The sequence below is a fragment of the Lynx rufus genome, unplaced genomic scaffold (assembly GCF_022079265.1).
Source record: "Lynx rufus isolate CCGP_SWC_20201006 ecotype Redwood Valley unplaced genomic scaffold, mLynRuf1.p SCAF_4, whole genome shotgun sequence".
NCBI lineage: Eukaryota > Metazoa > Chordata > Mammalia > Carnivora > Felidae > Lynx > Lynx rufus.
Window position 1 is genome coordinate 2716706 of NW_025814856.1, and position 20825 is coordinate 2737530.

The 20825-nt window shown below is 64.7% G+C and overlaps 1 protein-coding gene across 7 annotated transcripts in view; it reads left to right on the forward strand.

The window, feature by feature from the left end:
- The window catches only part of KDM4B (lysine demethylase 4B), a 135715-nt gene extending 118027 nt beyond the window's left edge, over positions 1–17688 (forward strand). For 4 of the 7 annotated variants that reach the window (XM_047095737.1, XM_047095738.1, XM_047095742.1 and 1 more), the window contains 12 exons: positions 1653–2104; positions 2369–2489; positions 4484–4662; positions 6626–6848; positions 8109–8185; positions 8391–8446; positions 8630–8738; positions 12650–12835; positions 12924–13088; positions 13935–14054; positions 14532–14624; positions 15622–17688. In XM_047095737.1, coding sequence (XP_046951693.1) covers positions 1653–2104; positions 2369–2489; positions 4484–4662; positions 6626–6848; positions 8109–8185; positions 8391–8446; positions 8630–8738; positions 12650–12835; positions 12924–13088; positions 13935–14054; positions 14532–14624; positions 15622–15798 — 1958 coding nt within the window. In that variant the 3' untranslated portion in view covers positions 15799–17688. Of the gene's footprint in view, positions 1–1652; positions 2105–2368; positions 2490–4483; positions 4663–6625; positions 6849–8108; positions 8186–8390; positions 8447–8629; positions 8739–12649; positions 12836–12923; positions 13089–13934; positions 14055–14531; positions 14625–15621 lie in introns of those variants that run through there. The other 3 variants (XM_047095740.1, XM_047095741.1, XM_047095743.1) reach the window with 3 other exon arrangements.
- The last annotated feature ends 3137 nt before the right edge of the window (positions 17689–20825 follow it).

Genomic DNA, 20825 nt, shown 5'->3' on the forward strand with positions numbered 1-20825 from the left:
GTCCCACGGGCCCTCGGAGTGCTCAGGCCTCAGGCCATCCCTGCGGCCAGGGCAGGGCTGTGGCCTGCAGATGGGGAGCAGTGGGGAGGAGAGGGGAGGAGAGGGGAGGGGGCCTAGCCTGGAGCCTCCACTGCTCCCAGAGGCCGTGGGGTGTTGCGGGGGGGGGGGGGGCGAGTCGGCAGTTTGGCTCCGTCCCAGCGGTTGGGGCTGGCTGTCTGCAGGATGGGACGCCCATGCTTGCCGGCTTCCTGGGTCGGCACAGGTCGAGGGTGACGTGAAATACCCTCCCCTTGGGAGCCTCACCTCTTTCAAGGTCACGTAGATGGGTTTCTGCGGCAAGAGGTGAAACGGGGCCCTGTCGCAAACCAGAACGCAGGTGCTTCACCTTGGTGGCTGCTTTCTTGGAGAGGGAGGGAACCCTGGCCCCCGGTGTATCCTTATTTTCCCCGGGGCCGGCTCAGGGAGACCCAGACCGTAGGTACCCCCGGCCTCACGAGTACCCTCAGCAGGGCAACCAGCTCCTCCCGGGTTCCCCAGGAGGCCCTCGGGCCTAGGCAGACCAGGCAGCCTCTGCCGTCACTGCTCATGTGACATCTTGCCCCTGGGGACCTGGGACATGCAGACGAGGGCCTGGGCTCGTGTGCCCATTCTCCATTGGGGCAGGCAAGGCCCGGGGGTTCCAGGGCTCACTGTGCTGTGGGCTCCGTGCTCCAGTGGGCCACCAGGCTGGTTGTGTCCTTGAGGGCAGGGGTCCCCGATGCCTCGTCCTGAGCACGGCAGGCCTCACGGGGGTCACGACCTACAGAGTTCCCTGTGGCTTTCGTGACTGTGACCTCAGACTCACACGTGTGTTCTGGCACCGGGAGGGCAGCAGCTGGCCCGGGTCGCACGGGGCTGAAACAAGGCAGAGCTGGCCCCTGCCCGGGTCTCCGGGGGAGAGTGTGTTTGTTCCTTGCCTCTCCCCGTTTCTGGAGGCACCGCATCTTTGGCCTGGGGCCCCTCCTCCATCATCAAAGCCAGCGGGCCAGGGTGTCTTTGACCCTTCTTCCGCGGGTCCCTCTGCCTCCGGCCACAGCTGGGAAAGATCCTTGCTTCTAAGGATCCCCGTTATTTCGCTGGGCCCATCCAAACCTTCTCCTGTCCTACGATCGTTAACTCCGCGGCCTCCCGCCACGTCAGGCTCCACATTCGCAGGACGCGGGCATCTTTGGGGACCGTGATTCCACCAGACATTTGCTCATCCGTTCAGTTTTCTCTGACGTGCTGGCCCCCAGTTAAAACACCGCTGAAGACACCCCTGGCCTGCCTCCCGCCCTGCCACCTGCTGGAGATCCCCCAGCACCGGCCCTCGGGGGTGGCGCTCCAGGCCCAGCAGGCTCTCCAGTTCTGCTCAAGCGACCACTTTTCACGGTTTGGGGTTTGAGGTTTCGCTTTAAAACAAATTCCACAGGACGTAGGCTTTACGTGTAGAAATCTACAAAACCTGGGTACCGCCTTGCGCCCGTCCCGCTCCTTGGTGACATTTGGAGCAGTCCCCCCGCCCCGGCTTTGCAGGAGTCCGAACCACAATGTGGCTCTTCTCTGGGGGGCTCGCAGGAGGGTGTGTGGCTGCTGGCCTCGGCACCGACCTGTCTTTTCCTCTTTCCCCGCAGAAGACGGAAGGGGCAAGCTGCGGCCAGCCAAGGCCAAGAGCGACAGGAAGAAAAAGAGCTATGGTCCCCTGCACCCCCACCACGCCCTCTTGCCCCAGCTGCCGCCGCCCCCACCTGCCCAGTTCCCCGCCGAGGAGGCACCCAGGCTGCCACCCCTGCTGGAGTCCCCAGCGCTGGCCCCGGGCCCCGCACCAGCCGAGGAGAACCCCCCCCCACCGCCTCTCAACGTCGTGCCCCCCGAGGCACCTGGCGAGGAGCCAGAGGTGAAGCCACGCCCCATCATCCCCATGCTGTATGTGGTGCCGCGGCCCAGCACGCTGTGTGACAAGGGCCGCGTGTCCTGCCAGCAGGCCTTTGAGCACTTTGCCCAGAGGGGCCCCACCTGGAAGGAACAGGCGGCCCCCATGGAGCTGACGGGTCCCGAGGAGGATAGCAGAGCCGGCGAGGTGCAGGTAGGGGGGTGTCCGCGGAGGTCCCTGGGGCTCCCACCTGCCCGGTGCTCCCACCACGGCCCTGCTCGCCTGAACCAGCCCCCTCGGTGCATCCCAGAGGAACCACAGTAGCTCCCGGCCAGCCCTTCCTGGGGCCTTGATCCCACCGCTGGGGACTCCGGCCTGCTGCGGAAGCCAGGCCGTCCCCTCTGCCCTGGGAGGCCGGGCTCGGCTCGGGGTGTCAGAGCCATGCCCTCCCCAGATGCTTCTTGTTCTGCATTCCAGGCACCGTCCACATTTTCCAAATTGAAGATGGAAATCAAGAAAAGCAGACGCCACCCCCTGGGCAAGCCACCCACCCGCTCCCCGCTGACCGTGGTCAAGCAGGAGGCCTCGAGTGACGAGGGTGAGCGAGGGCGCCTGTTCCCCCGGTGGCCCGTGCCCTGGCCTCCCTCCGCTGCCTGCCCCACCACCGACCGAGGTCGGGCCCCCAGACCCCCACCCCTGCACGGAATATTGGACTGAGTAGCCCCCGCTCCTCCTGCAGTGCTCCCCACAGTCCGGCCCGACCACCCCAAGGCCTTGCCGCCACCCCCGTTCGCTGTTTCCCACCTTGGGGTGCGCGCTTTGTGCCGGGCCCAGGGCCTGAAACGCACAACGTGGCCTGGGAGGGGCAGGGCGCAGGTCCTGGGGCTCCAACCATAGCCCACACTTAACGTTTCTATAACTCAGTCTCCCCATGTGGGCGGCCCCATGGGGCATTCTGCCGGGAAGGCGCACGGAGCCAGTGCCTACGGAGCGTGCCCGCGGTGCTGAGCCCGTGGCGGGTGCTGGGAATGCCGAGGCTGGGTTACTGCTGATGTGGCGCGTTTTGCCTGTGGTTTTACCCGCCGCGCACCTGCTCTCGTCAGAGCCGAGCAGGTGCTGTTCCTGCCAGAGGTTCCTTCCCCCAGGCCTGGGGGGGGCTGCCCCCGCCCCTGCCCCCGCTCCCGTGGCCCCTGTGCGGCCCCCAGGTGGGCAAGGACCGTGCCTCTCCCTCTCAGGGGCTCAGGGCTCAGGGTCTGCTCGGATGCCTGGTACGGAGTCGGCTTCTAGAACATTTGCAGAGCAGGCCAGCAAGCGAGCACCGCGCCGGCCGCACCCCCCCCCCCCCCCCCCCGTGTCAGGGGTTGAGAAATGACTCTGCCGTTAGGCAATCACAGGGCTGTGCCCGTAGGAGCAGTGCCACGCCTACGTCGGGGGGGGGGGGAGCGGGGGCGGCAGCTGTCCCCAGAGTCGCACCGTGACCTGTCCTGTGGCCAGGCCACTGTAGGGAGATTGGAACAAACCTGGGGAGCCAAGAGCCAAGAGCCAGGGTTGAGGCCTCCGGCAGAAATCCCGCTAAGCCAGGTTTTCATCCTCAGCGTCGGCCTTTCTTTATGTGGAATTTGTGCCCGGTCGTCTGGGCGGCTCCTTCCGTTTCCCCATCTGATCTGAGGGCCGGGGGGAGGAGGGGCTCTGGAAGTACCTGGGACGGCAGGGCCAGGGCCCCCAAGGGCAAGGGAAGCTCACAGGGGGGCCAGACGTGGCCTTACTGTCCGAAAGACTGTAGCGTCACCTTTCCAGAAAGTGCCTCCAAGGCCTCCCCCACCAGCCCCTCTGGCGCTTTCTTGTGAGACCGTCTGGGCCTGGGCTCTTTGGCGACAGAAGGAGGCCAGCAGCTCCCGTCACCAGCGGGGTGCCTGTGCCTGCTTGGGGTCTCCGTGTCCCCAGGCAGAGCAGTCTTGGCCCGTGAGTCAGGCCCAGCCCCCCCACCCCCCACCCTGGGCCGTAGGAGACCCACAAGTGCATCTTGGGGGTCTGCGCTGACCTCCTCTTCACTCTCATTGAGGCTCGAGGCCCAGGCCCAGGCCTCCAGACTCCTGTCTGCGTTCTCTTCCCACCATGCCTTGCCGGCCCAGCTGCTGTGAGGTTTGGGGCCTGGCGAATGAGCACCCGCTTCTCGGGGAGGGCTCCTGTGGAGCATCGGGGGGCTCAGCCCTGGGTCCCCAGGAAGCGAGGCGGTGGGCCGTGGGGGGTGGGGGGGAATTGGGGCGTGGCTGGCTGCTAGCGAGAGCAGGCGTGACAGGTGACAGGCGAGGTGGGAGGGACGGCTGTTGGCAGCCTCTGTCTTGGTAGTGACACGGGGTCACCGGAGCGGGGGAGTGACGCCGCTCTTCCTCGGTCCCCCCCGCGTGCCTCTCTCGGCGCGGCGGAGCTCGGGGAGTCCGCGCCAGACCCGCCAAGGCCGCGGAAGTGGGGGCCGGTCACCCCCGGGGCTCCCCGCGGCGAAGCGCCCGCAGGGTGGGGACGGGTTCCTCTGGGCCTCCAGCCATGCCCAGGTTTCTCTCCGTCCCCTCCCGCCCTCCTGTTTTCCTCTAGAAGCCTTCCCTTTCTCCGGGGAGGAGGACATGAGTGGCCCCGAGGCCTTGAGGTCTTTGCTCTCCCTGCAGTGGAAGAACAAGGCTGCCGGTTTCCAGGCCGAGAGGAAGTTCAATGCGGCGGCCGCCCTGACCGAGCCCTACTGCGCCATCTGCACTCTCTTCTACCCTTACACCCAGGTGAGGGAGCTCGGGGGGGGGGGGGGTGGAGACCAAGGGGCCGCTTGCTGTGGGAGCAGTTTGGAGCCGCCCGGCGGGCGGCCCAGGGGGGCGCGGGACAGCCGCCGAGTGACCGGCAGAAGCTGTTGGCATTTGGGGCCGTGTGAAGCCCTTGGAAGGGCTGCGGGGAGAAGGGGAGAGCCCGGCCTCTGAGCTTTACCAGAGAGTGACTGACCGATGGCGCAAAAACGGGGCAGCCGGTGGAGGGGGCGGGGCCTGGCAGGGGGGCGTGCAGGTGGCCATCGGCAGGTGGCCGGCCTCAGCTGTCCCTCAGGGGCCAGGGGCGGCACGGAGCTGGGCCCTGACCGGTCGGGCCTCTGAGCCGAGAGGCCGGGAGGCAGGACACCCCGTGTCACCCAGCAGGACTGTGAGGAGCCCCAGGTGGTCTCCACTGAGCCCGACGCTCCTGTCCTACACTCATTCCTGGCTGGGTCCCGCTCTGTCCTGTGTTTCCCAGCCATCGGCCACCAGGCCCTGCCCTGTTTGCTGCTTCGCCGCTGTTTCTCCCCGTGGCCCCTCCCCCACACCCTGACCTGCCTTCCAGCTCTTTCCTCCCTCGACGGCCCTGGCGGGAGCCCTGCCTGAGGCCCTGGCGCACATTCTGGAGGCCACTCTAGCCACGGGCTCCCTGGCCGGAAGCTCCACCAGCCTCTGCACGGGGCGTGCACGGCCTTCCTCTGCCGTGACACCTGTCCCCTGCCGTGCGCACGGCTGACCCCCGAGGTCTCCGGCCCCCTGCCTTGCCGGACAGATTTCTGTTCGTCCCTGAGTCCGCTCAGCTGCTTCCTCTTTCCTAAGCCCTCCTGCACCTGCTGTCCCCGGGCACCCCGCAGCCCAGGCTCACCCGCCCTGGCTCCCACTCTCTGTGTTCATCGGCCCCTGGACTGGGAGTCCCTGGAGGGTGGGACCCGGTGCGAGTTGACTTTGGGTCCCTGGCTCCTGGCCTAGCACCCAGCGCTTCCCTTGAGTCAGCCGGGCCACCCGAGCTCTGGGCCCCGGGCCCAGGGCAGCGCACTTGTCTTAAGGGCCCTGCGGCCCAGCGCTGCCTGGGGCGCTGTTTCTACACAGATTCGGTGTTTGCACAACTTGACACAGACAACTTCTCCAGGCGCATCCCTCTTAGCGCCGCTGGTTGTCGGGGCGCTGGGAACTCTGCAGTCCAGTAGCTAACGTTCACTGCGCCCACGGTTCCGGTCGGAGCCCTTGTAGATGGGGGCCGGGGCTAGCTTGTCTCCCGAGGGTGAGGAAAGCCTGTGCCAGGCACGGTGCCTCCAGCGGGGCTCCTCCCTCCCAGGTCAGGAGCAGTGCAGAGTCCTGCTACTCCTGAGACCGGCTGGGGGCTGCTGGGCCGGGGTGCCACAGACAGGGTGTTTTCGTAACAGTCTGTTCGTGGGACGGGATCTGGGCTACAGCCTTTACGGGACACATGTCAGAAGTAGGGGGAACACCTCACAGAGGTTCACAGTCACAGGGCCGTGTGGACAGACAGAGCAGGCGTGAAGGGCTGGAGGCCACTGGTCTTGCGGGGGGGCTAGGCTTCCAAGCGTAAGTGAGCGGAAACCTGAAGGTTCCTGGCAGCAGGAATGGCGCTCGCGAAGGCCCTGGGGCAGGATGGTGTTGGAGGCAGAGTCCGGGGGCTGGCGTGGTTGGAGTAGAGGAGTCGAGGGGCAGCTGGGGTGGGGAGTGAGGGTGGCAGGACAGGGACTCACTGTGGAGGAGGACCTCTTGAGGGCTCTCGCCTCAGGGTTGAGGGCTGGGAGGGGTGGGGGACAGGGCAGCTTCCGGGGGACAGCCCGCGGGGTGTCTGGAGGACGAGGCCCCGAGAGGCGCGGGCACGGGGCAGAGTCGGGGAGGGCCACGGCGCCTGGCCCGGTGTGCTGCCCCACGCGGGCTCCCCGCTGAAGGCGGCGACCTATTCCTGCAGTCCCTACAGACCGAGAAGGAGGCTCCCCAGGCCTCTCTCGGGGAGGGTCCCTCGGTGGCTCCCCCTTCCAAAAGTGGCCAGAAGACACGGCCGTTGATCCCCGAGATGTGCTTCACGTCCGGCGGTGAGAACACGGAGCCCCTTCCCGCCAACTCCTACATCGGCGACGACGGGACCAGCCTGCTGATTGCCTGCGCCAAGTGCTGCCTGCAGGTTCACGCCAGTGAGTCCTGGGCCCAGACGGCGGCCCGTGGGAGGGCAGCTGTGGCACCTGTGGCTTGGGTCCCCCCCTCCCCACCCAGCTAGGTCTGCGGAGCCAGCGGGCCCCCTCCCTCTGGGCTGCCGTCTCGGGCCTTCCACAGGACCTGGCGTCACGGGGCGGCCTCCCCCCTGGCCAGTTCAGACGGTTCCACTGAGGCCTGAGATCTAGAGACGGTCTGGGGGATCTGATCTGTCCCTGCCGTCGGTGACCGGCCCCCCTCCCGAACCCTGAGGGCCCGACTCAGCCCGAGACAAGAAAATGGCCGTGTGCCCCTTTCCCCGGTGTTAGGGGCAGCAAACGCGAGCCCGAGCTCCCGGCAAGGGAAGAAAGCTTTTCCGGAGCTGTTTCATTTCAGGGCCTGCCCTGCGGAGTCCTGCCCAGAGCTCGTTTTGTCTCCTGCTAGGAGCATAGGCCCAGGCTGAGCCCGCCCTCTGGAGGGGCCCGAGTCTAGCTTCCGGGACAAGCCTGGGAGGCAGAAGGCCCAGCATAACCCCCTGAGACCAGGCACTGGAGGGAGGTGGGGCCCCCTCTTCCTCCAGGAGGGACACTTTGCTGTCCCTCAGAGCCTCTGTGGGGACACAGCAGAAGACTACAGTTCTGTGGCCTGGTGGCTGAGGTCCCCTGGTACTGCCGGATGGCGACCCCGGGGGTAGAGCAGAAGAGCCCTCGCTCTGGGGCGTGACCTGTTGACTCCACCCCCCCCCGCCCCCGCCCCTGCTGTCTGCCCGTTTCTAAACCGGGGCCAAGGTCCTAAGCGAACCATCTGGGTAACCCAGAGCCTCCCAACTTCTGCTTCCTGAGTAGTGATTTTGCCTGAACACAGGGCCCGGCCTGCCCCGCTCTGCCGTCTGGACTCTGGCATCCGCGAGGCCCACTTTGCGTTGCGTACAACTGCTTGGTCACTTTTCAGGCTTCCCAGCCTCCCCTGGCCTGCAGAGCCTGGGCCTTTTAGATGCGACTGGAGACAGCGAGGGCTGCTCTCTCGGCTGAGCAGCCCCAGCAGGGGGCCCCGCTCTCCTTCCCCCTACTTGTTTCAAACAAGCCATTTCTAGACCGTCCCGCTGTGCTGTGCGCAGTGGCCTGGATTCAGGAGGGAGGGTGGGGAGAGCAATTGCCCTAAATGCCGCTGCCGAATTCCAGAAGGCCCCATCAGCTGCGGCGTGCGTCCTGGCGACAGATGCCGCCCGGCTCAGCGGTCCCCCCACCCTCGCTTGTTTGCAGGTTGCTACGGCATCCGCCCCGAGCTGGTCAACGAGGGCTGGACGTGTTCCCGGTGCACGGCCCACGCCTGGACTGCGGTAACTCACCCCCGCGGCTGGGTGGTGCTCTGAAAGCCGCCAGGCCTGTGGGACCCGGCCCCGGCCCGATCCCCAGGGTGACCTTGGGCGGCCTAGCCAGTTGGAAACGTCAGGACTGCGGGCAGGGGTGGGACCGGCCCCAGGGCGGGGAGGTGGTGGCCCTGCCCCCTCACCACCTCACCACCGGGCTGTCTGGTTCCCGCAGGAGTGCTGCCTTTGTAACCTCCGGGGCGGAGCCCTGCAGATGACCACCGACCGCAGGTGGGTGGCGAGGGGCTCCCCCTGGGGGTGGGGGGCCAGGAGCACCGAGCGCGGCCAGACTGCCCCTGAAGATCCTGTAAGCCCCAACCGGCCGGCGGCCACGCGGGGCGCAGGGGTGGGCGGTGGTCGTGCCAGCAGGGGCGGATCGCCTGTGCGCCCTGACCCCAGCCTCCCCGCGACCAGGTGGATTCACGTCATCTGTGCCATCGCGGTCCCCGAAGTGCGCTTCCTGAACGTGATGGAGCGCCACCCTGTGGACATCAGCGCCATCCCCGAGCAGCGGTGGAAGCTGGTACGTCCCCCGGGGTCCTGGCCCTGTGGGCGCAGGCGCCCCATTGCAGCTTGGCCAAACCTGTTTGCTCTTAAAGGCGCAGCAGGCCCCTGGCTTGCGGTCTGTGTGCAGAGACGCGGTCTCTGCACAACCTTGCTGCCCTGTGCTTGCCGTCCTGCACAAGGGGGCGCCGCACAGCCTGCCCCCGTCTCCTCCGATTCCTTCCCTCGGGGTCTGCGCTCCTGACAGACTGTCCAGTGCACGGTCCGGCGGTGCGGACGGCTCCCTCGTCCTGCAGGACTGAGCTTCACGCACCGAACGTACACGCCCCCCCTCCGCTCCCCCCGCCACCACCGCTCTGCTGTCTGCCTGTCAGAGTTTGCGAGTGGGGTCACGCAGGACGTGTCCTGGGTCCGCTTTCTGTCACTGAGCACAGTGTTCTCCGGGTCTGTCTGTGTGGCTGCACGTGGCAGGATTTGCCTCTCTCTGTGGCTACGTCACATCCCCGCAGTCCATCCTCCATTAATGGGCACCTGGGCTGTTTCTGGGTCACGGCCATGGCCCTGAACACGGGGGTGCAGATACCCCTCTGAAATCATGTGTTCATTGCCTTTGGGTAAATACCCCTGTAGTGGAATTTACGGGATCGTATGGTGGCTCTATTTTTTTTTTTTTTTTAATGTTGTAAGTAATCTCTACACCCAGCGTGGGGCTCAAACACAACAACCCCACACAGGGAGTCAGATGCTCTACTGACTGAGCCGGCCAGGCACCCCTGGCGGTTTTATTTTTAATGAAAAAAAAATTTTTCTTAGTTATATTTTTTTAATGTTTACTTATTTTTGAGAGAGTGTGCGGGAGGGGCAGAGAAAGAGGGAGACAGACTCTGAAGCGGGTTCCACGCTCCGAGCTGTCGGCACAGAGCCCGAGGCGGGGCTCGAACTCACGAACCGTGAGATCCTGACCTGAGCCGAAGTCGGACGCTTAAGACACTGAGCCGCCCGGCATCCCCTACTTTTAATTTTTTGAGGAGCCCCCATACTGTTTTCCACGGCAGCTGCCCCAGTTTGCGTTCCCACCAGCAGCGCACGAGGGCTCCCTTCGCCTGCGCGCCTACACTTACCCGTTCGGTAGGAGCCGTTGTAACAGGCGTGAGCTGGGATCTCGTGGTTTTGATTTGCGTCTCCCTGACGACGAGCGATGTGGAGCGCCTTTGCACGTACCTGTTGGCCAGCCGGACGTCCGCTTTGGAAAAATACCTATTCGGGTCCTTTGCTCATTTTTGAATCGGATTGCTTTTTCGCTACCGAGTTGCAGGAATCCCGTAACTGGGCCCCTCTTGACGCGCATCGCGCTTTCCCTTCAAGGAGCGCGCCATCGCCGTCCTCCGCTGTCCTCCAGGGGACCGTGGCCTCGAGGGGCTCACACCTCCTCTGCGCACCAATGAGGACGAGGACGGTCGCCCCTGGGGGAGCCTGTGGGGCAGCGGACGGAGCGGGACGATGAGCAGGCCACCGGCCAGCCCTGTGACTAGACAGGTCGCTGACCTCTCTGTACCTCCGCTTTCCCCTCCGTCGGCTGGGCCGCCCGTGGCCTTCTGTGTGGTGAGCGTTCACGGGGCCTGACTGTGCGTAAGCTCCCGCCGTCAGGCTCGTCGTGGCCGTGAGTTCGCGGGCGGCTTCGCCGGGGACCCGTGTTGCCCACCCCCGGGCTGCAGGGGGGCAGAAGGCAGAGGAAGCGGGCTCTGGGCCTGTCGGGGGGTCCTGTGGGGCCACCCGGCCGGGTTGACGGGGCAGCAGGAGGGAGCCCGTGTGGGAGGGCGGGGGCCTTGGTCACGGAGCCAGCACTGCCCCCACCCGAGTCCCGACAGGTGGTCAGGAAAGGGCCGGGTGGCCGCAGGGGGCTCCTCTGGGACGGCGGGCGTAAAAGGCTTCATTATTCAGGGACGTGACGGCGCCGTGCTTGGCGCCCGTGATAGATCCTCCCTCCCCGACGCTTTATGGATCATCTGACATTTCCAGCTTGCAGCCTCTTCATTACCAGTACTTGTAACGATGAATTAAAAATCCTTCTACATGAGGCTCGCTTGTACTGCCTAATGGAGCCTCGTGAGGAAGCCGGAAGTTAACTCCGCTTGTCCAGCCACCCGCCCGCCTTCCCAGGGCCACGTGCTGGCCGCGGGCTCGGGGATGGTCACTCCTGGTCAGCTGTCCATCTGGCTGTCCCTATGACTACCTGGCCTCTGGCCCCGGGCACTGGGGCTGCCCTGGCTCGTGGGGGCGGGCCCCATGCCTACGGGGGCCTGAGCCCAGACCACCTCCCGGGCTAGCCAGGTTTGCGCCCATGCTCACCCCCGTCACCAGGCTGGGATGGGACCTGGAGGGACTTCGCGGTCCGGTGGAGACTCCAAGCGAGTCAGCTTGTGATCAGCTATGGGGGTGGTACAGGCGTGGCTGGTGGGGGGCAGGCGGTTTGAGCCGGCTCTGCCCTCTCGTCACCCCTGCTTTGAGGGGAGGCGCTGACGTCTGGCGGTGCTGGAGGGAGGGTGGGCCTTTGCCAGAGCAGGTTGACGGGTGGGCGTGAGGGGCAGGTTGAGCACAGAGGACTTGGTACGGGGCGATGGGGGGCGTCTGCAGGCAAGAGCAGCCTCCACGGCCAGCGTCACGCCCATCGGTGACCCCGGCTGCCCCAGACCACCGCTCTGCACGATGTCCGCCCTCCCTGCACCCCCTCCGTACAGCCTCCACCCAGGGAGACCCAGACGCCCAGCACCGGAGGCTCGGACAAATAGTGCGGTGGGGGCCTGGCCTGCATTGTCTGCGACGCGGGAGCTCAGGATGAGGGCCCCGCCACCCGCGGGCTGAAATGGGTTGTGCTGTGCCAGCCCAGCTGTTGGGTCCTCCTGGGCCTCCGCCGGCGGGTGGGGGCCTGGCTCCCTGCGCCTTCCACCCTTGCAGAGGAGGCCCAGTCCTGGAGGGTTAACGCGCCCCCCGCCTGTGGTTGTGCGCCCGGCCCCGCGGGCTGGCGCTGGCGGGATTAGGTATTGACAGCTTAATAATGAGATCTCATTGCCATCGATCGGCGGTGGGCGTGCTCCTGCTGTGCCCTGTGCTGCACGGCTTATCTGGCCTTTGAACACGGTTTACAGAGCGATAAAGGCCCACTTAGTAAGTGTAGGAAATGCTCACAGTGGCCGCCCTCGGGGCGGGGAGGGGGCAGGGCCGGCCTGCGGGGCGGACCCTCCTGGGGAAGAGCCTCCCGGTGGAGGAGGGGGCGGCTCCACAGTGCCTTATATTCAAAATTAAGGGAAAATTCCCCATTTTAAAGTACAGTTGAGTGACTTTTAGTGCATTCACGGATTGAGGCAATCGTCACCATGATGTGGTTCCAGAACATTCCACCTCCCCAGAAAGAAACCCGTCCCCATCAGCTGTCAACCCACCCAGCCCCCGGCCCCCACGAGCCCCCTTCCCGTCCGTGGATGAGCCTGTTGTGGACGTTCCACTCGCGTGGCCTCATATCCCGCGTGGCCTCTCGTGTCTGCTTCCCTCCCTGCGCGTCATGTGTTCAGGGTCCGTCCGCGGGGCGGCGGGGGTGGGCGCCTCGCTCCTGCTCCGGCCGAGGGACGTGCCCGTGCGTGGCTGTTCAGTGCCTGTCCCAGGCAGCTGTGCAGAGACAGTGGGTGGAGGAGAATCCACAAGTGCTTCTGGAGGAAGCCACTGGCTGGGTCTGGGGGGCTCTCCACCACGGTCAAGACCCCTGGCCATGCAGAGTTCTGCGGGCTTTTCCCACAGTGCTTCCCCCAACAAACGCCAGCCCCCGGGGGCTGCTGAGTTCCTGCCCTGGGGCTGGGGGGGTCGCTCCCGGGAGACAGCCCCGGGGGTCCCGGGAAGGGCCTCCTAGCCCCATGTCCTCGGCCTGTGTCCCCCCAGAAATGCGTGTACTGCCGGAAGCGGATGAAGAAGGTGTCAGGAGCCTGCATCCAGTGCTCCTGTGAGCACTGTTCCACCTCCTTCCACGTGACCTGCGCCCACGCCGCCGGGGTCCTCATGGAGCCTGACGACTGGCCCTACGTTGTGTCCATCACCTGCTTCAAGCACAAGTCAGGGGGCCACACCGTGAGTGCCCCGCCCGCCCCCTCCCGCCCCCCCCCCCCCCCGGCCGGCCGCCTGCGCGCTGACGCGGCCCTGTCCCCGCCGCCCCCAGGTCCAGTTCCTGAGGGCCGTGTCCTTGGGCCAGATGGTCATCACCAAGAACCGCAACGGGCTCTATTACCGCTGCCGGGTCATCGGCACCAGCACGCAGACCTTCTACGAAGTCAACTTTGACGATGGGTCCTACAGCGACAACCTGTACCCGGAGAGCATTACCGTGAGCGGGGCTGTCCTCGGGAAGCCCGGGGAGGGGGGAGGGCGTGGGGGGGGGCGGGGCTGTCCTCGGGAAGCCGGCTGGGCCCCTGCGGTGCTCCCCTGGCCCCACCACCGCAGGAGGGCTCCCCGGGTGTCGCGACCGGTGCGTGACAATCACCGAGGTCAGGGTCCTGAGGGTAGGGGAATGTAAGAAAAAAGAGAGAAGAGAAAGTTTGGGAACAGGAGGGTCCCCTGGGCTGATGGCCCAAGTGACGGCTTTATTGTTGCTGTACACAATCTTTTATAATATAAGACTCTTATGGATCAGGTCATTCTAAGAATAAACAGGTTTCACATGATCACTGCCAGCCAAAACATTTAGTTCTGTATACCTTGTGAACTTTCTGAACGGGTCACAAGACCTTGTTGATAGATTGCTAACAAAACACAGTTCCCATGTTTGTGTCTTATCTGACTCGGGGTAGAAAAAGGGAGGTAGCATTACTGCCAACACCTGCAGACCACAGTCTTCAGGAATTAACTCTCTCAGCCTTGACAAGGCTTTCGTATGCCCTTGAAAGTGGGGGAATGGGAGGGGGAACCACCGGGTTGGCGTGAGTCAACGGGGAACGTTGCTCGACCCGGTCTCAGCCTGGCACCGGGGCCCGGCCCCCCACACCCGGGTTGTGCAGACGCTGAGCGGGAAGCAGTCAGTTCTAGAGTCGCCTGTGCTCACGCACTCGCTGGGAGGGTTCAGGCCCGGAACGCCACTCCCCTCCTGTGCACACACTCGAGGGCCAGGGCAGATGACAGTGGGCGGCGTGGGAGGCGCTGAAGCCCCACTTGCCGCCCCCTTCCTCCCTTGCAGAGTAGGGACTGTGTCCGGCTGGGACCCCCACCCGAGGGCGAGTTTGTTGAGCTTCGGTGGGCGGATGGCAACATGTACAAGGCCAGGTTCATTTCCTCCGTGACGAGCCACGTCTATCAGGTGAGCCGGCCCCTGCTTCGCCGGGGCAGGGACGGAGCCACGGATGGGCCGTGGCCAGCTCCCGCTGGGGACGTAAACGCTCAGGGCTTCTTAGGCCTTTAAGCGGGGAGGGGTCTCCACTTGTCCGGTATTTTCCCCCCAAGTTGTCTTTCTGACTCCGCGTGTGTGGTACGCCATACAGACATAAAATTTACTGTTTTAAGCACTTTTTAGCATACAGTTCCACGCCCCGCACTTTTTTTTAATCGCGGTGGTTGTGAGTTTCTTTCCGTGATTGTGGAAGGGAAGTTATTCAGCGGCTTGAAATCTTAGAAGAAAATCACCCATGTGCCATGTTCCGCCAGCACCTGGATCTCTCCGTGGCACACCCCTCACCCCTCCCTCTCTGGGTGCTCCTACTTGATGAGTGGGGGCGGGGGGGCCGCCAGGGCAGGGCTGGCCAGCGGGGCCGCCGCTGAGAACCGGCTCCCTTTGCAGGTGGAGTTCGAGGACGGGTCCCAGCTGATGGTGAAGCGCGGGGACATCTTCACCCTGGACGAGGAGCTCCCCAAGAGGGTCCGGTCGCGGCTGGTAAGTGGCAGAACAGGGTGGGGACGCGGCCCCCCGGAAGCCGTTAGTGGTCCTTGTGGAAGCAGCCTGTCCAAATGGCCTTGACCTCCCCCTCGTCCTTAGTCGCAGGGCTGGAACAGCCCAGCCAGGAGGAGGCGAATGGGGGAGGGGGGGGGAAGGCATTGTGCTCGGTGCGCAGGCCGCAGGCCGCCTGAACACAAAACCTGAGCTCAGAGCTTCTCCAAAGCTCATCCCTTTTCAAAGGGAACAATGAGTCCCAGAGGCGAGGGATGGTGACGGGGCTTTTTCTCCTGGGCCCTTGGCATTTGTGTTTCTCCTGTCTTGAATGCAAAGGCAAGGTTTTGACGGGCAGGGGCCTGTGGCCATCGGTGAATGAGCTCAAAGTAAGAGCTGGCGTGGGTCGCAAGGCCGACCTGACCCCAGGATCCCTCCGGGAAGCACAGGGGGCCCAGACGGAGCCCGGCCACCCAGGCACCCTCTGGGAGGACAGCCCAGGCTCTGGGCGCCCGCTCCCCGGGGCCCGTGACTAGGGGGGCCTGGATGGCTCGCACACGGGATCGGGGGCCACGCAGAGGCAGGAACGCTGGGCAGCCGTCCCTGGAGGCCGGTGTCACTCCCAGAAGGTCACCGGTTGAGGGACCGTGCCTGGAGGCCGCGGGCATGTGCTTCAGCCGGGTGCCCGCGCGGAGCCCCCCGGGGGGCTGCTGTGACGAGGCATCTTGGGATTTTCAACCACAGACGTCGTCTGTCACGGTCCTGAGGCCAACTTGTGGGCTCAGATTTGGTGGCTGGGGACAGCGGCCTCCGGGTCACAGACGCCTCCCTTCTGGTGGCAGGAGGGAGAGGGAGAACTCCCGTGGGCCTCTTTGTTTAAGGGCCCCGATCCCATTCACACGGCCTCCTCCCGATACCGTCACCGTAGGGGTCAGGCTCCCACAGACGGATTTGGGGGCGCCCCGCTGCCACGCTAACCCTCATGCCGTCTGGTCTCCCGCAGTCGCTCAGCACGGGGGCACCTCAGGAGAACACCTTCTCGGGAGAGGAGGTGAAGGCCGCCAAGCGCCCGCGAGTGGGCACCCCACGCGCCCCCGAGGACTCAGGACGGAACCCGGACTACCTAGCGTTCATGGAGAGCCTCTTGCGGGCGCAGTGCCGGCCCGGGGCCCCCTTCTAGGACAGCCGGCCGCCCGGCGACCCCTCGGCCCAGCAAGGCAGGCGGCGGCCGGCCCTGGCGTTTGCTTGCTGTGAATTCCTGTCCTCGCCTCCCCGGCCCCCGAGAGGCTACCTCTGCGCGGCCGCCCCCGCTCTGCGGCGACAGGAGCCAGCAGGACGCCGGCACGCGGCCCCCGGACTCAGGGAGCAGGGCCACGCGGGCTCTGGGGGGGCCGGCCGGGGACTCGCGCCACCCCCACGACTCAGATTCGTAAACCATGTAAGCTCTTCTCGAAAAGGTGCTACTGCTTTGCCTGCCTCCTGAGCAGCCTTGGAGGTTGTGACTTCTGTACATACGTGACCTTTGTGAGGCTCTTTCTAGAAATACCTGTTGTTTAAAAAAACACGAGGAAAAAAAGGAAAACAAAGAAAAGGAAAAAAAATCCCCAAAGTTGTTTTCTAGATTTGTGGCTTTAAACACGAAACAAAACAAAACACAAACGTTCTTTTTTTTTCCAGAACCAGGATACGCTGAGGGAGATAAAAGCATCTCGGGTTTTTTGTTGGCTTGTTGGTTTGTTGGTCATTGTTTTAAAACCTCGCTTGTCTGCGCACCAGCGGCAGGGAGGTGCCCCGCATGCGGGGAGGCCCGGTGGCACCCGGGAGGCCAGGCAGGGTGCCGGTGACAGGGTGACAGGCGTCGGCCCGTCCCTCCTCTCTCCGGGACTTGGCGAAGGTCTGGGCGGCCGGCCCTGCCTGCTCCCTCTGGGGGCGACCACCAGCTGCAGGGGTCGCAGAGCCCCTTTCCGGTCCACGCGCGCCTTCACGAAATAAACACGCTCTCTCCTGGTTTGTTCCCTCGCCTGCTTCTTCCCCTCGTGACTGCACTGCCGGCCGGCCGGGGGCCTCCGCTGTTTGCAAAAGGCTCCGTGTCCCCAGAGCGTCCCCCTCCCGGCCGTGTGCGTGGCCGGGCGTCTGTTCACCGACAAGCGTGGGTGACATCCGTGGCTGTCTGGGGAGGGAGGATGTGAAACCAGCCAGCTCTCCTCCCCGCCCCCCCCCCCACCCCGTGGCCCAAGTCCGGCGGTTCCCCGTGGCCCCAGGCCCTGGCCGCTGCCCCACCGACGCAGGGGTGCCTGCCTTGGACCCCGAGGGGCCAATGGCATCCGCGTCTTGCTTGGGAGACGTGGGTCTGTGCGTCTGGGGGACGCTGATGTCAGCACGGAGGAACCGGGATTTCGGAGGCGTGCTTGTGAGGGGCTTTGGGCCCCCGCCCACCTGCCCTCGGGCAGCCTCGCCCACCGCGGCGGCCCCTGCCGTCCTGCCCAGGGATTGCCGGCAGAATCTGCTCGTGTAAAAAAAAAAAAAAATTAAAAAGAGTTCTGCTGGTTGCCCAGCCAGAAAGAACTATATAAGGAGAACAGAAAAGATGTAAATGAGCCGAGAACCTTGCGTTTCGTTGGTGGGGGCGGGGGGCAGGTGCCCTGGAGGGAGCGGGGGCAGGAGGTGCCGCGGGGAGCCCGCCGGATGTGGGGGTCCCCCTCTGCATGCGGCAGCCCCGCGGGGCGCCGGCACTGTGTTCATATGTAGTTTGAAAATGCTATTTATATTGTAAAGGGAACAGGAGGAAGGGGGCTGGCCCTCGGGCGGAGGGGTGGGCCAGACCCAGGCAGGGTCTCTCTGGGTCTGGGTCTGGGTCTGGGGCGACGTGCAGACAGGCCGCGGCTCGGCGAAGGGGAAACGCACATTTCCCCACCAACGTATACCCGTGTCTATGTACAAAAACGAAAAACAAAGCCACCCGCCCTGATTTTGCTCCCACCCAAGATTAAGGATGCGCTGTATTTTTGCCTAATTTCCCCTGCCTCTAGGTTCGTAATGAATTAAAGGCTCGTGAGCACTGCGAAACAGAGCTCCCTGGCGTGGCGGTGTCTTCATTTCGGGGTGGGGGGCGGGCCCCCAGGAGGGTGGGGGGGCGGCCTGGCCCCTCGCTCCCGCTCCGGGCTTCCTGACGGAGGGTGGTTCTTCCGCGCCGACGTCTGGCCGCGGCTTGCGTCCCCCCACACCCCTTCCTAGAGTCTGTCGGGCTCCACTCACAGTCAGGCTGGTGGCAGCGGTGGCTGAGGCAGCAGGTCCCCCCCCCACCCCCCCGCCCGAAGGACAACTCTGGGGGCGCCTGGGTGGCTCAGTCAGGGTCGATCTCAGCTCAGGTCATGATCTCACAGTTCATGAGACCGAGCCCCGCACTGGGCTCTGGAGTCTGCTTCGGATTCTGTCTCCCTCTCTCTCTGCCCTTGTCCCACTCACGCTCTCTCTCAAAAATAAATAAACTTAAAGAAAGGTTTAAAAAACAAAAAGATTCTGTCTTTGACCCCTTGTTTGTCTGGGGCCAGTGGCCACCTTCTCCCACTGCCCTCGTGACCACGACCCGGTTCCAGTGACGTCTGAGCCGAGGAGGGTGCCACACTGTGGGGTCTCCCAGGCCTGGCATGAGGCTGGGCCCCCAGGCTTTGTGAATGTGCCACGAATCCAACAGGTCCTGGGGGGGGGGCACCAAGGCAGCAGGTCGGACCCCCGCCTTGGTGGAGCCAACAGGACTGGGCGAGGCAGCCGGTAAGTATGGCTCATCCGGTGAGGTAGAAAGAGCAGGGGAAAGGGTGTTACGTTCGCCCGGGGAGTCTTGAAGGAGGACAGAGTGCCAGAGGGCATGGTCCGTGCAAAGGCCCCGGGGCAGGACCTGGCCTGGCATATCGGAGGAGCGGTGAGGGGGCCTGGGTGGCTGGGGCAGAGTGAGCGAGGTGGGGTGGGGCGGGACGGGAGGACAGGGAGGGGACGGGGCAGGTCGTGCACAGCCTTGTGGGCCTCAGGAGGACCTGGGCTTTGACCCCAGGGAGGTGGGACCCTAGAGGGCTGCGGGCAGAGGAGGCGGGACCTGACTCTGGTGCTCATGGGCGCCCTCTGGTGGCCGCTCTGTGGAGGCCGGGCTGCGGGGGTGGATGAGGCCAGGAGCCTGGGGACCGGGGCTGACGGGACTCGCTGAGCATCTGGAAGGTGGTTTGGCCACAGGCTGGGGTGAGGCAGGCCAGGGGCAGGGAGAGCAGCTTGGACTTACGGGAAGCTGGACACACGGGCCTGGGAGCGGGGAGGGGGGCCCTTGGGAGAGACCGGCGTACAGGTGACATGTTTACGGGACACTCGAGACGGGGACCTGGGACTAGAACCCCCCCCCCAGGAGCTGGTGCAGGACTGGGGACGAACCGCCAGCGACGTGGGGGACCCCAAACGGGGTGCTTGGTTTTTCCTCCCCGGCAAAGGGCGTCCTCGCGAGGTGGTGGCGTCCTGGACAGCGAGTTCCTTTGATAAAATCACCTGCCACCGCCACCTTCACCCCACTTCTCGGATCCTCCTTTTCGGGGAGCCCCTGCCCCCAGCCAGGACTCCGTTTCCCCACCTGTTCCAGGGGCCTCTGAGCCTCCCCAGGGCCTGGCGGCCACTGTCTGTCCTCACCCCCGAGGAGGGGGCCGCGGACCCAGGCGGTCTGGCTGCAGAGGGCCCGCCGTTTGCACCCCTCAGGTGAGCGGCCGTGCCCAGCCGGTGGGGGTGCCTGGTGCCCGGGCCCCGGGTGCTGGGCCGGGCCCTGGAGAGAAGCCCGAGGAGAAGGCAAAGACAGTTGCTGGTTCTCTGGAGTTTAGGGCTCAGGAATGGGGGAGGGGGGGTGGGCACCAATACAGAGGGTCGGCTGGTGGCCACAGAGACCTCTCCGAGCAGATGTCTGGGAGGTGACGTTTCAGGGATCTGAGCCCTCTTGGGGCGCCTGGGTGGCTCGGTTGGTTGAGCATCCGACTTCTCCTCAGGTCGTGATCTCACGTCTGTGGGTTCAAGCCCTGCATAGGGCTCTGTGCCGACAGCCTGCTTCCAATTCTTTGTCTCCCTCTCTCTGTGCCCTCCCCCGCTCCGGGTCTGTCTCTCAAAAAATAAAAATGTTAAAAAAAAAAAGGATCTGAGCCCTCAAGGGACAGCCTATCAGAAAGACTGGGGACAGGTGCCCGGCGTGTGAGTATATAGTCCTGGGACACCCATGGCCCTCGAGCCCAATCTGGCCTTCCGCTCGTTTTTGTCTTTTGTAAATAAAGTTTTATTGGCACACGGCCACGCCCATTCGGTTAGTTGTTACCTCCGGTGGCTTTTGCCCTCCAGGGGCCGAGCCCACCCTGCCGGCAAAGACAGACGCTCGGTATCGGGCCCCTTACGCAGAGCAACGCGCTCACCGCAGAGCAACGCGCTCACCCCAGACCTCGGGTGAGCGGGAGGCCGCGGTCCCCACGCCCCCGCTGTGCCTGCATGTCCCCTGGTTCTCCTGCGGGGCCAGCCCTCGGGCCCCAGGCCCGTCTTGTCTCTCAAAGGCTCCCAGTTAGGCCGCCTGCACCGTTCGCACCCCACCCCCTCCGGAAGTGGAAAGAGAGACTTTGACCGAAGGCCCATCCGCTCAGTGCGTCAGTCAGGCGTCTGGCCCTTGACTTCCGCTCCGGCCATGATCTCACGGTTTGTGGGTTCAAGCCCCGCGCCAGGCTTCTGTGCTGACAACGTGGAACCTGCTCGGGAAGTCTCCCTCTCCCTCTCATCCTGCCCTTGACCCCGCGCGCGTGCATGCGCACTCTCTCTCTAAATAATCTTTAAAAAATAAAAAATAATAATAAAGAAACACAGCACCCAAGGTGTGCATGGGATGTAGTGTATTTGAAAGTAATTTCTGTGGCACCGGCCCGTCTCAGTGGCCCCTACGGGCCCCTGGACACTTCGGCTCTGTTGTCCCCAAATCGCATCGGCCTGTGACCATCAGCCTGGGCTTCAGGGCCCACCTGCATAACCCACGATGCTGTCCTCGTCTCAAGACCCTTAACCACATCTGCGAGGACACTTTTTCCAAACGAGGTCAGAGGCACCGGAAAGTGGGGCGTGGGCATGCATCTGGGGGGCCCCGGTCAAGCCGTTCCAGCGTCCTTTCCCCCCCACAGACCGAGTGACCCCTGCCTGGTCTCATGACTGTCC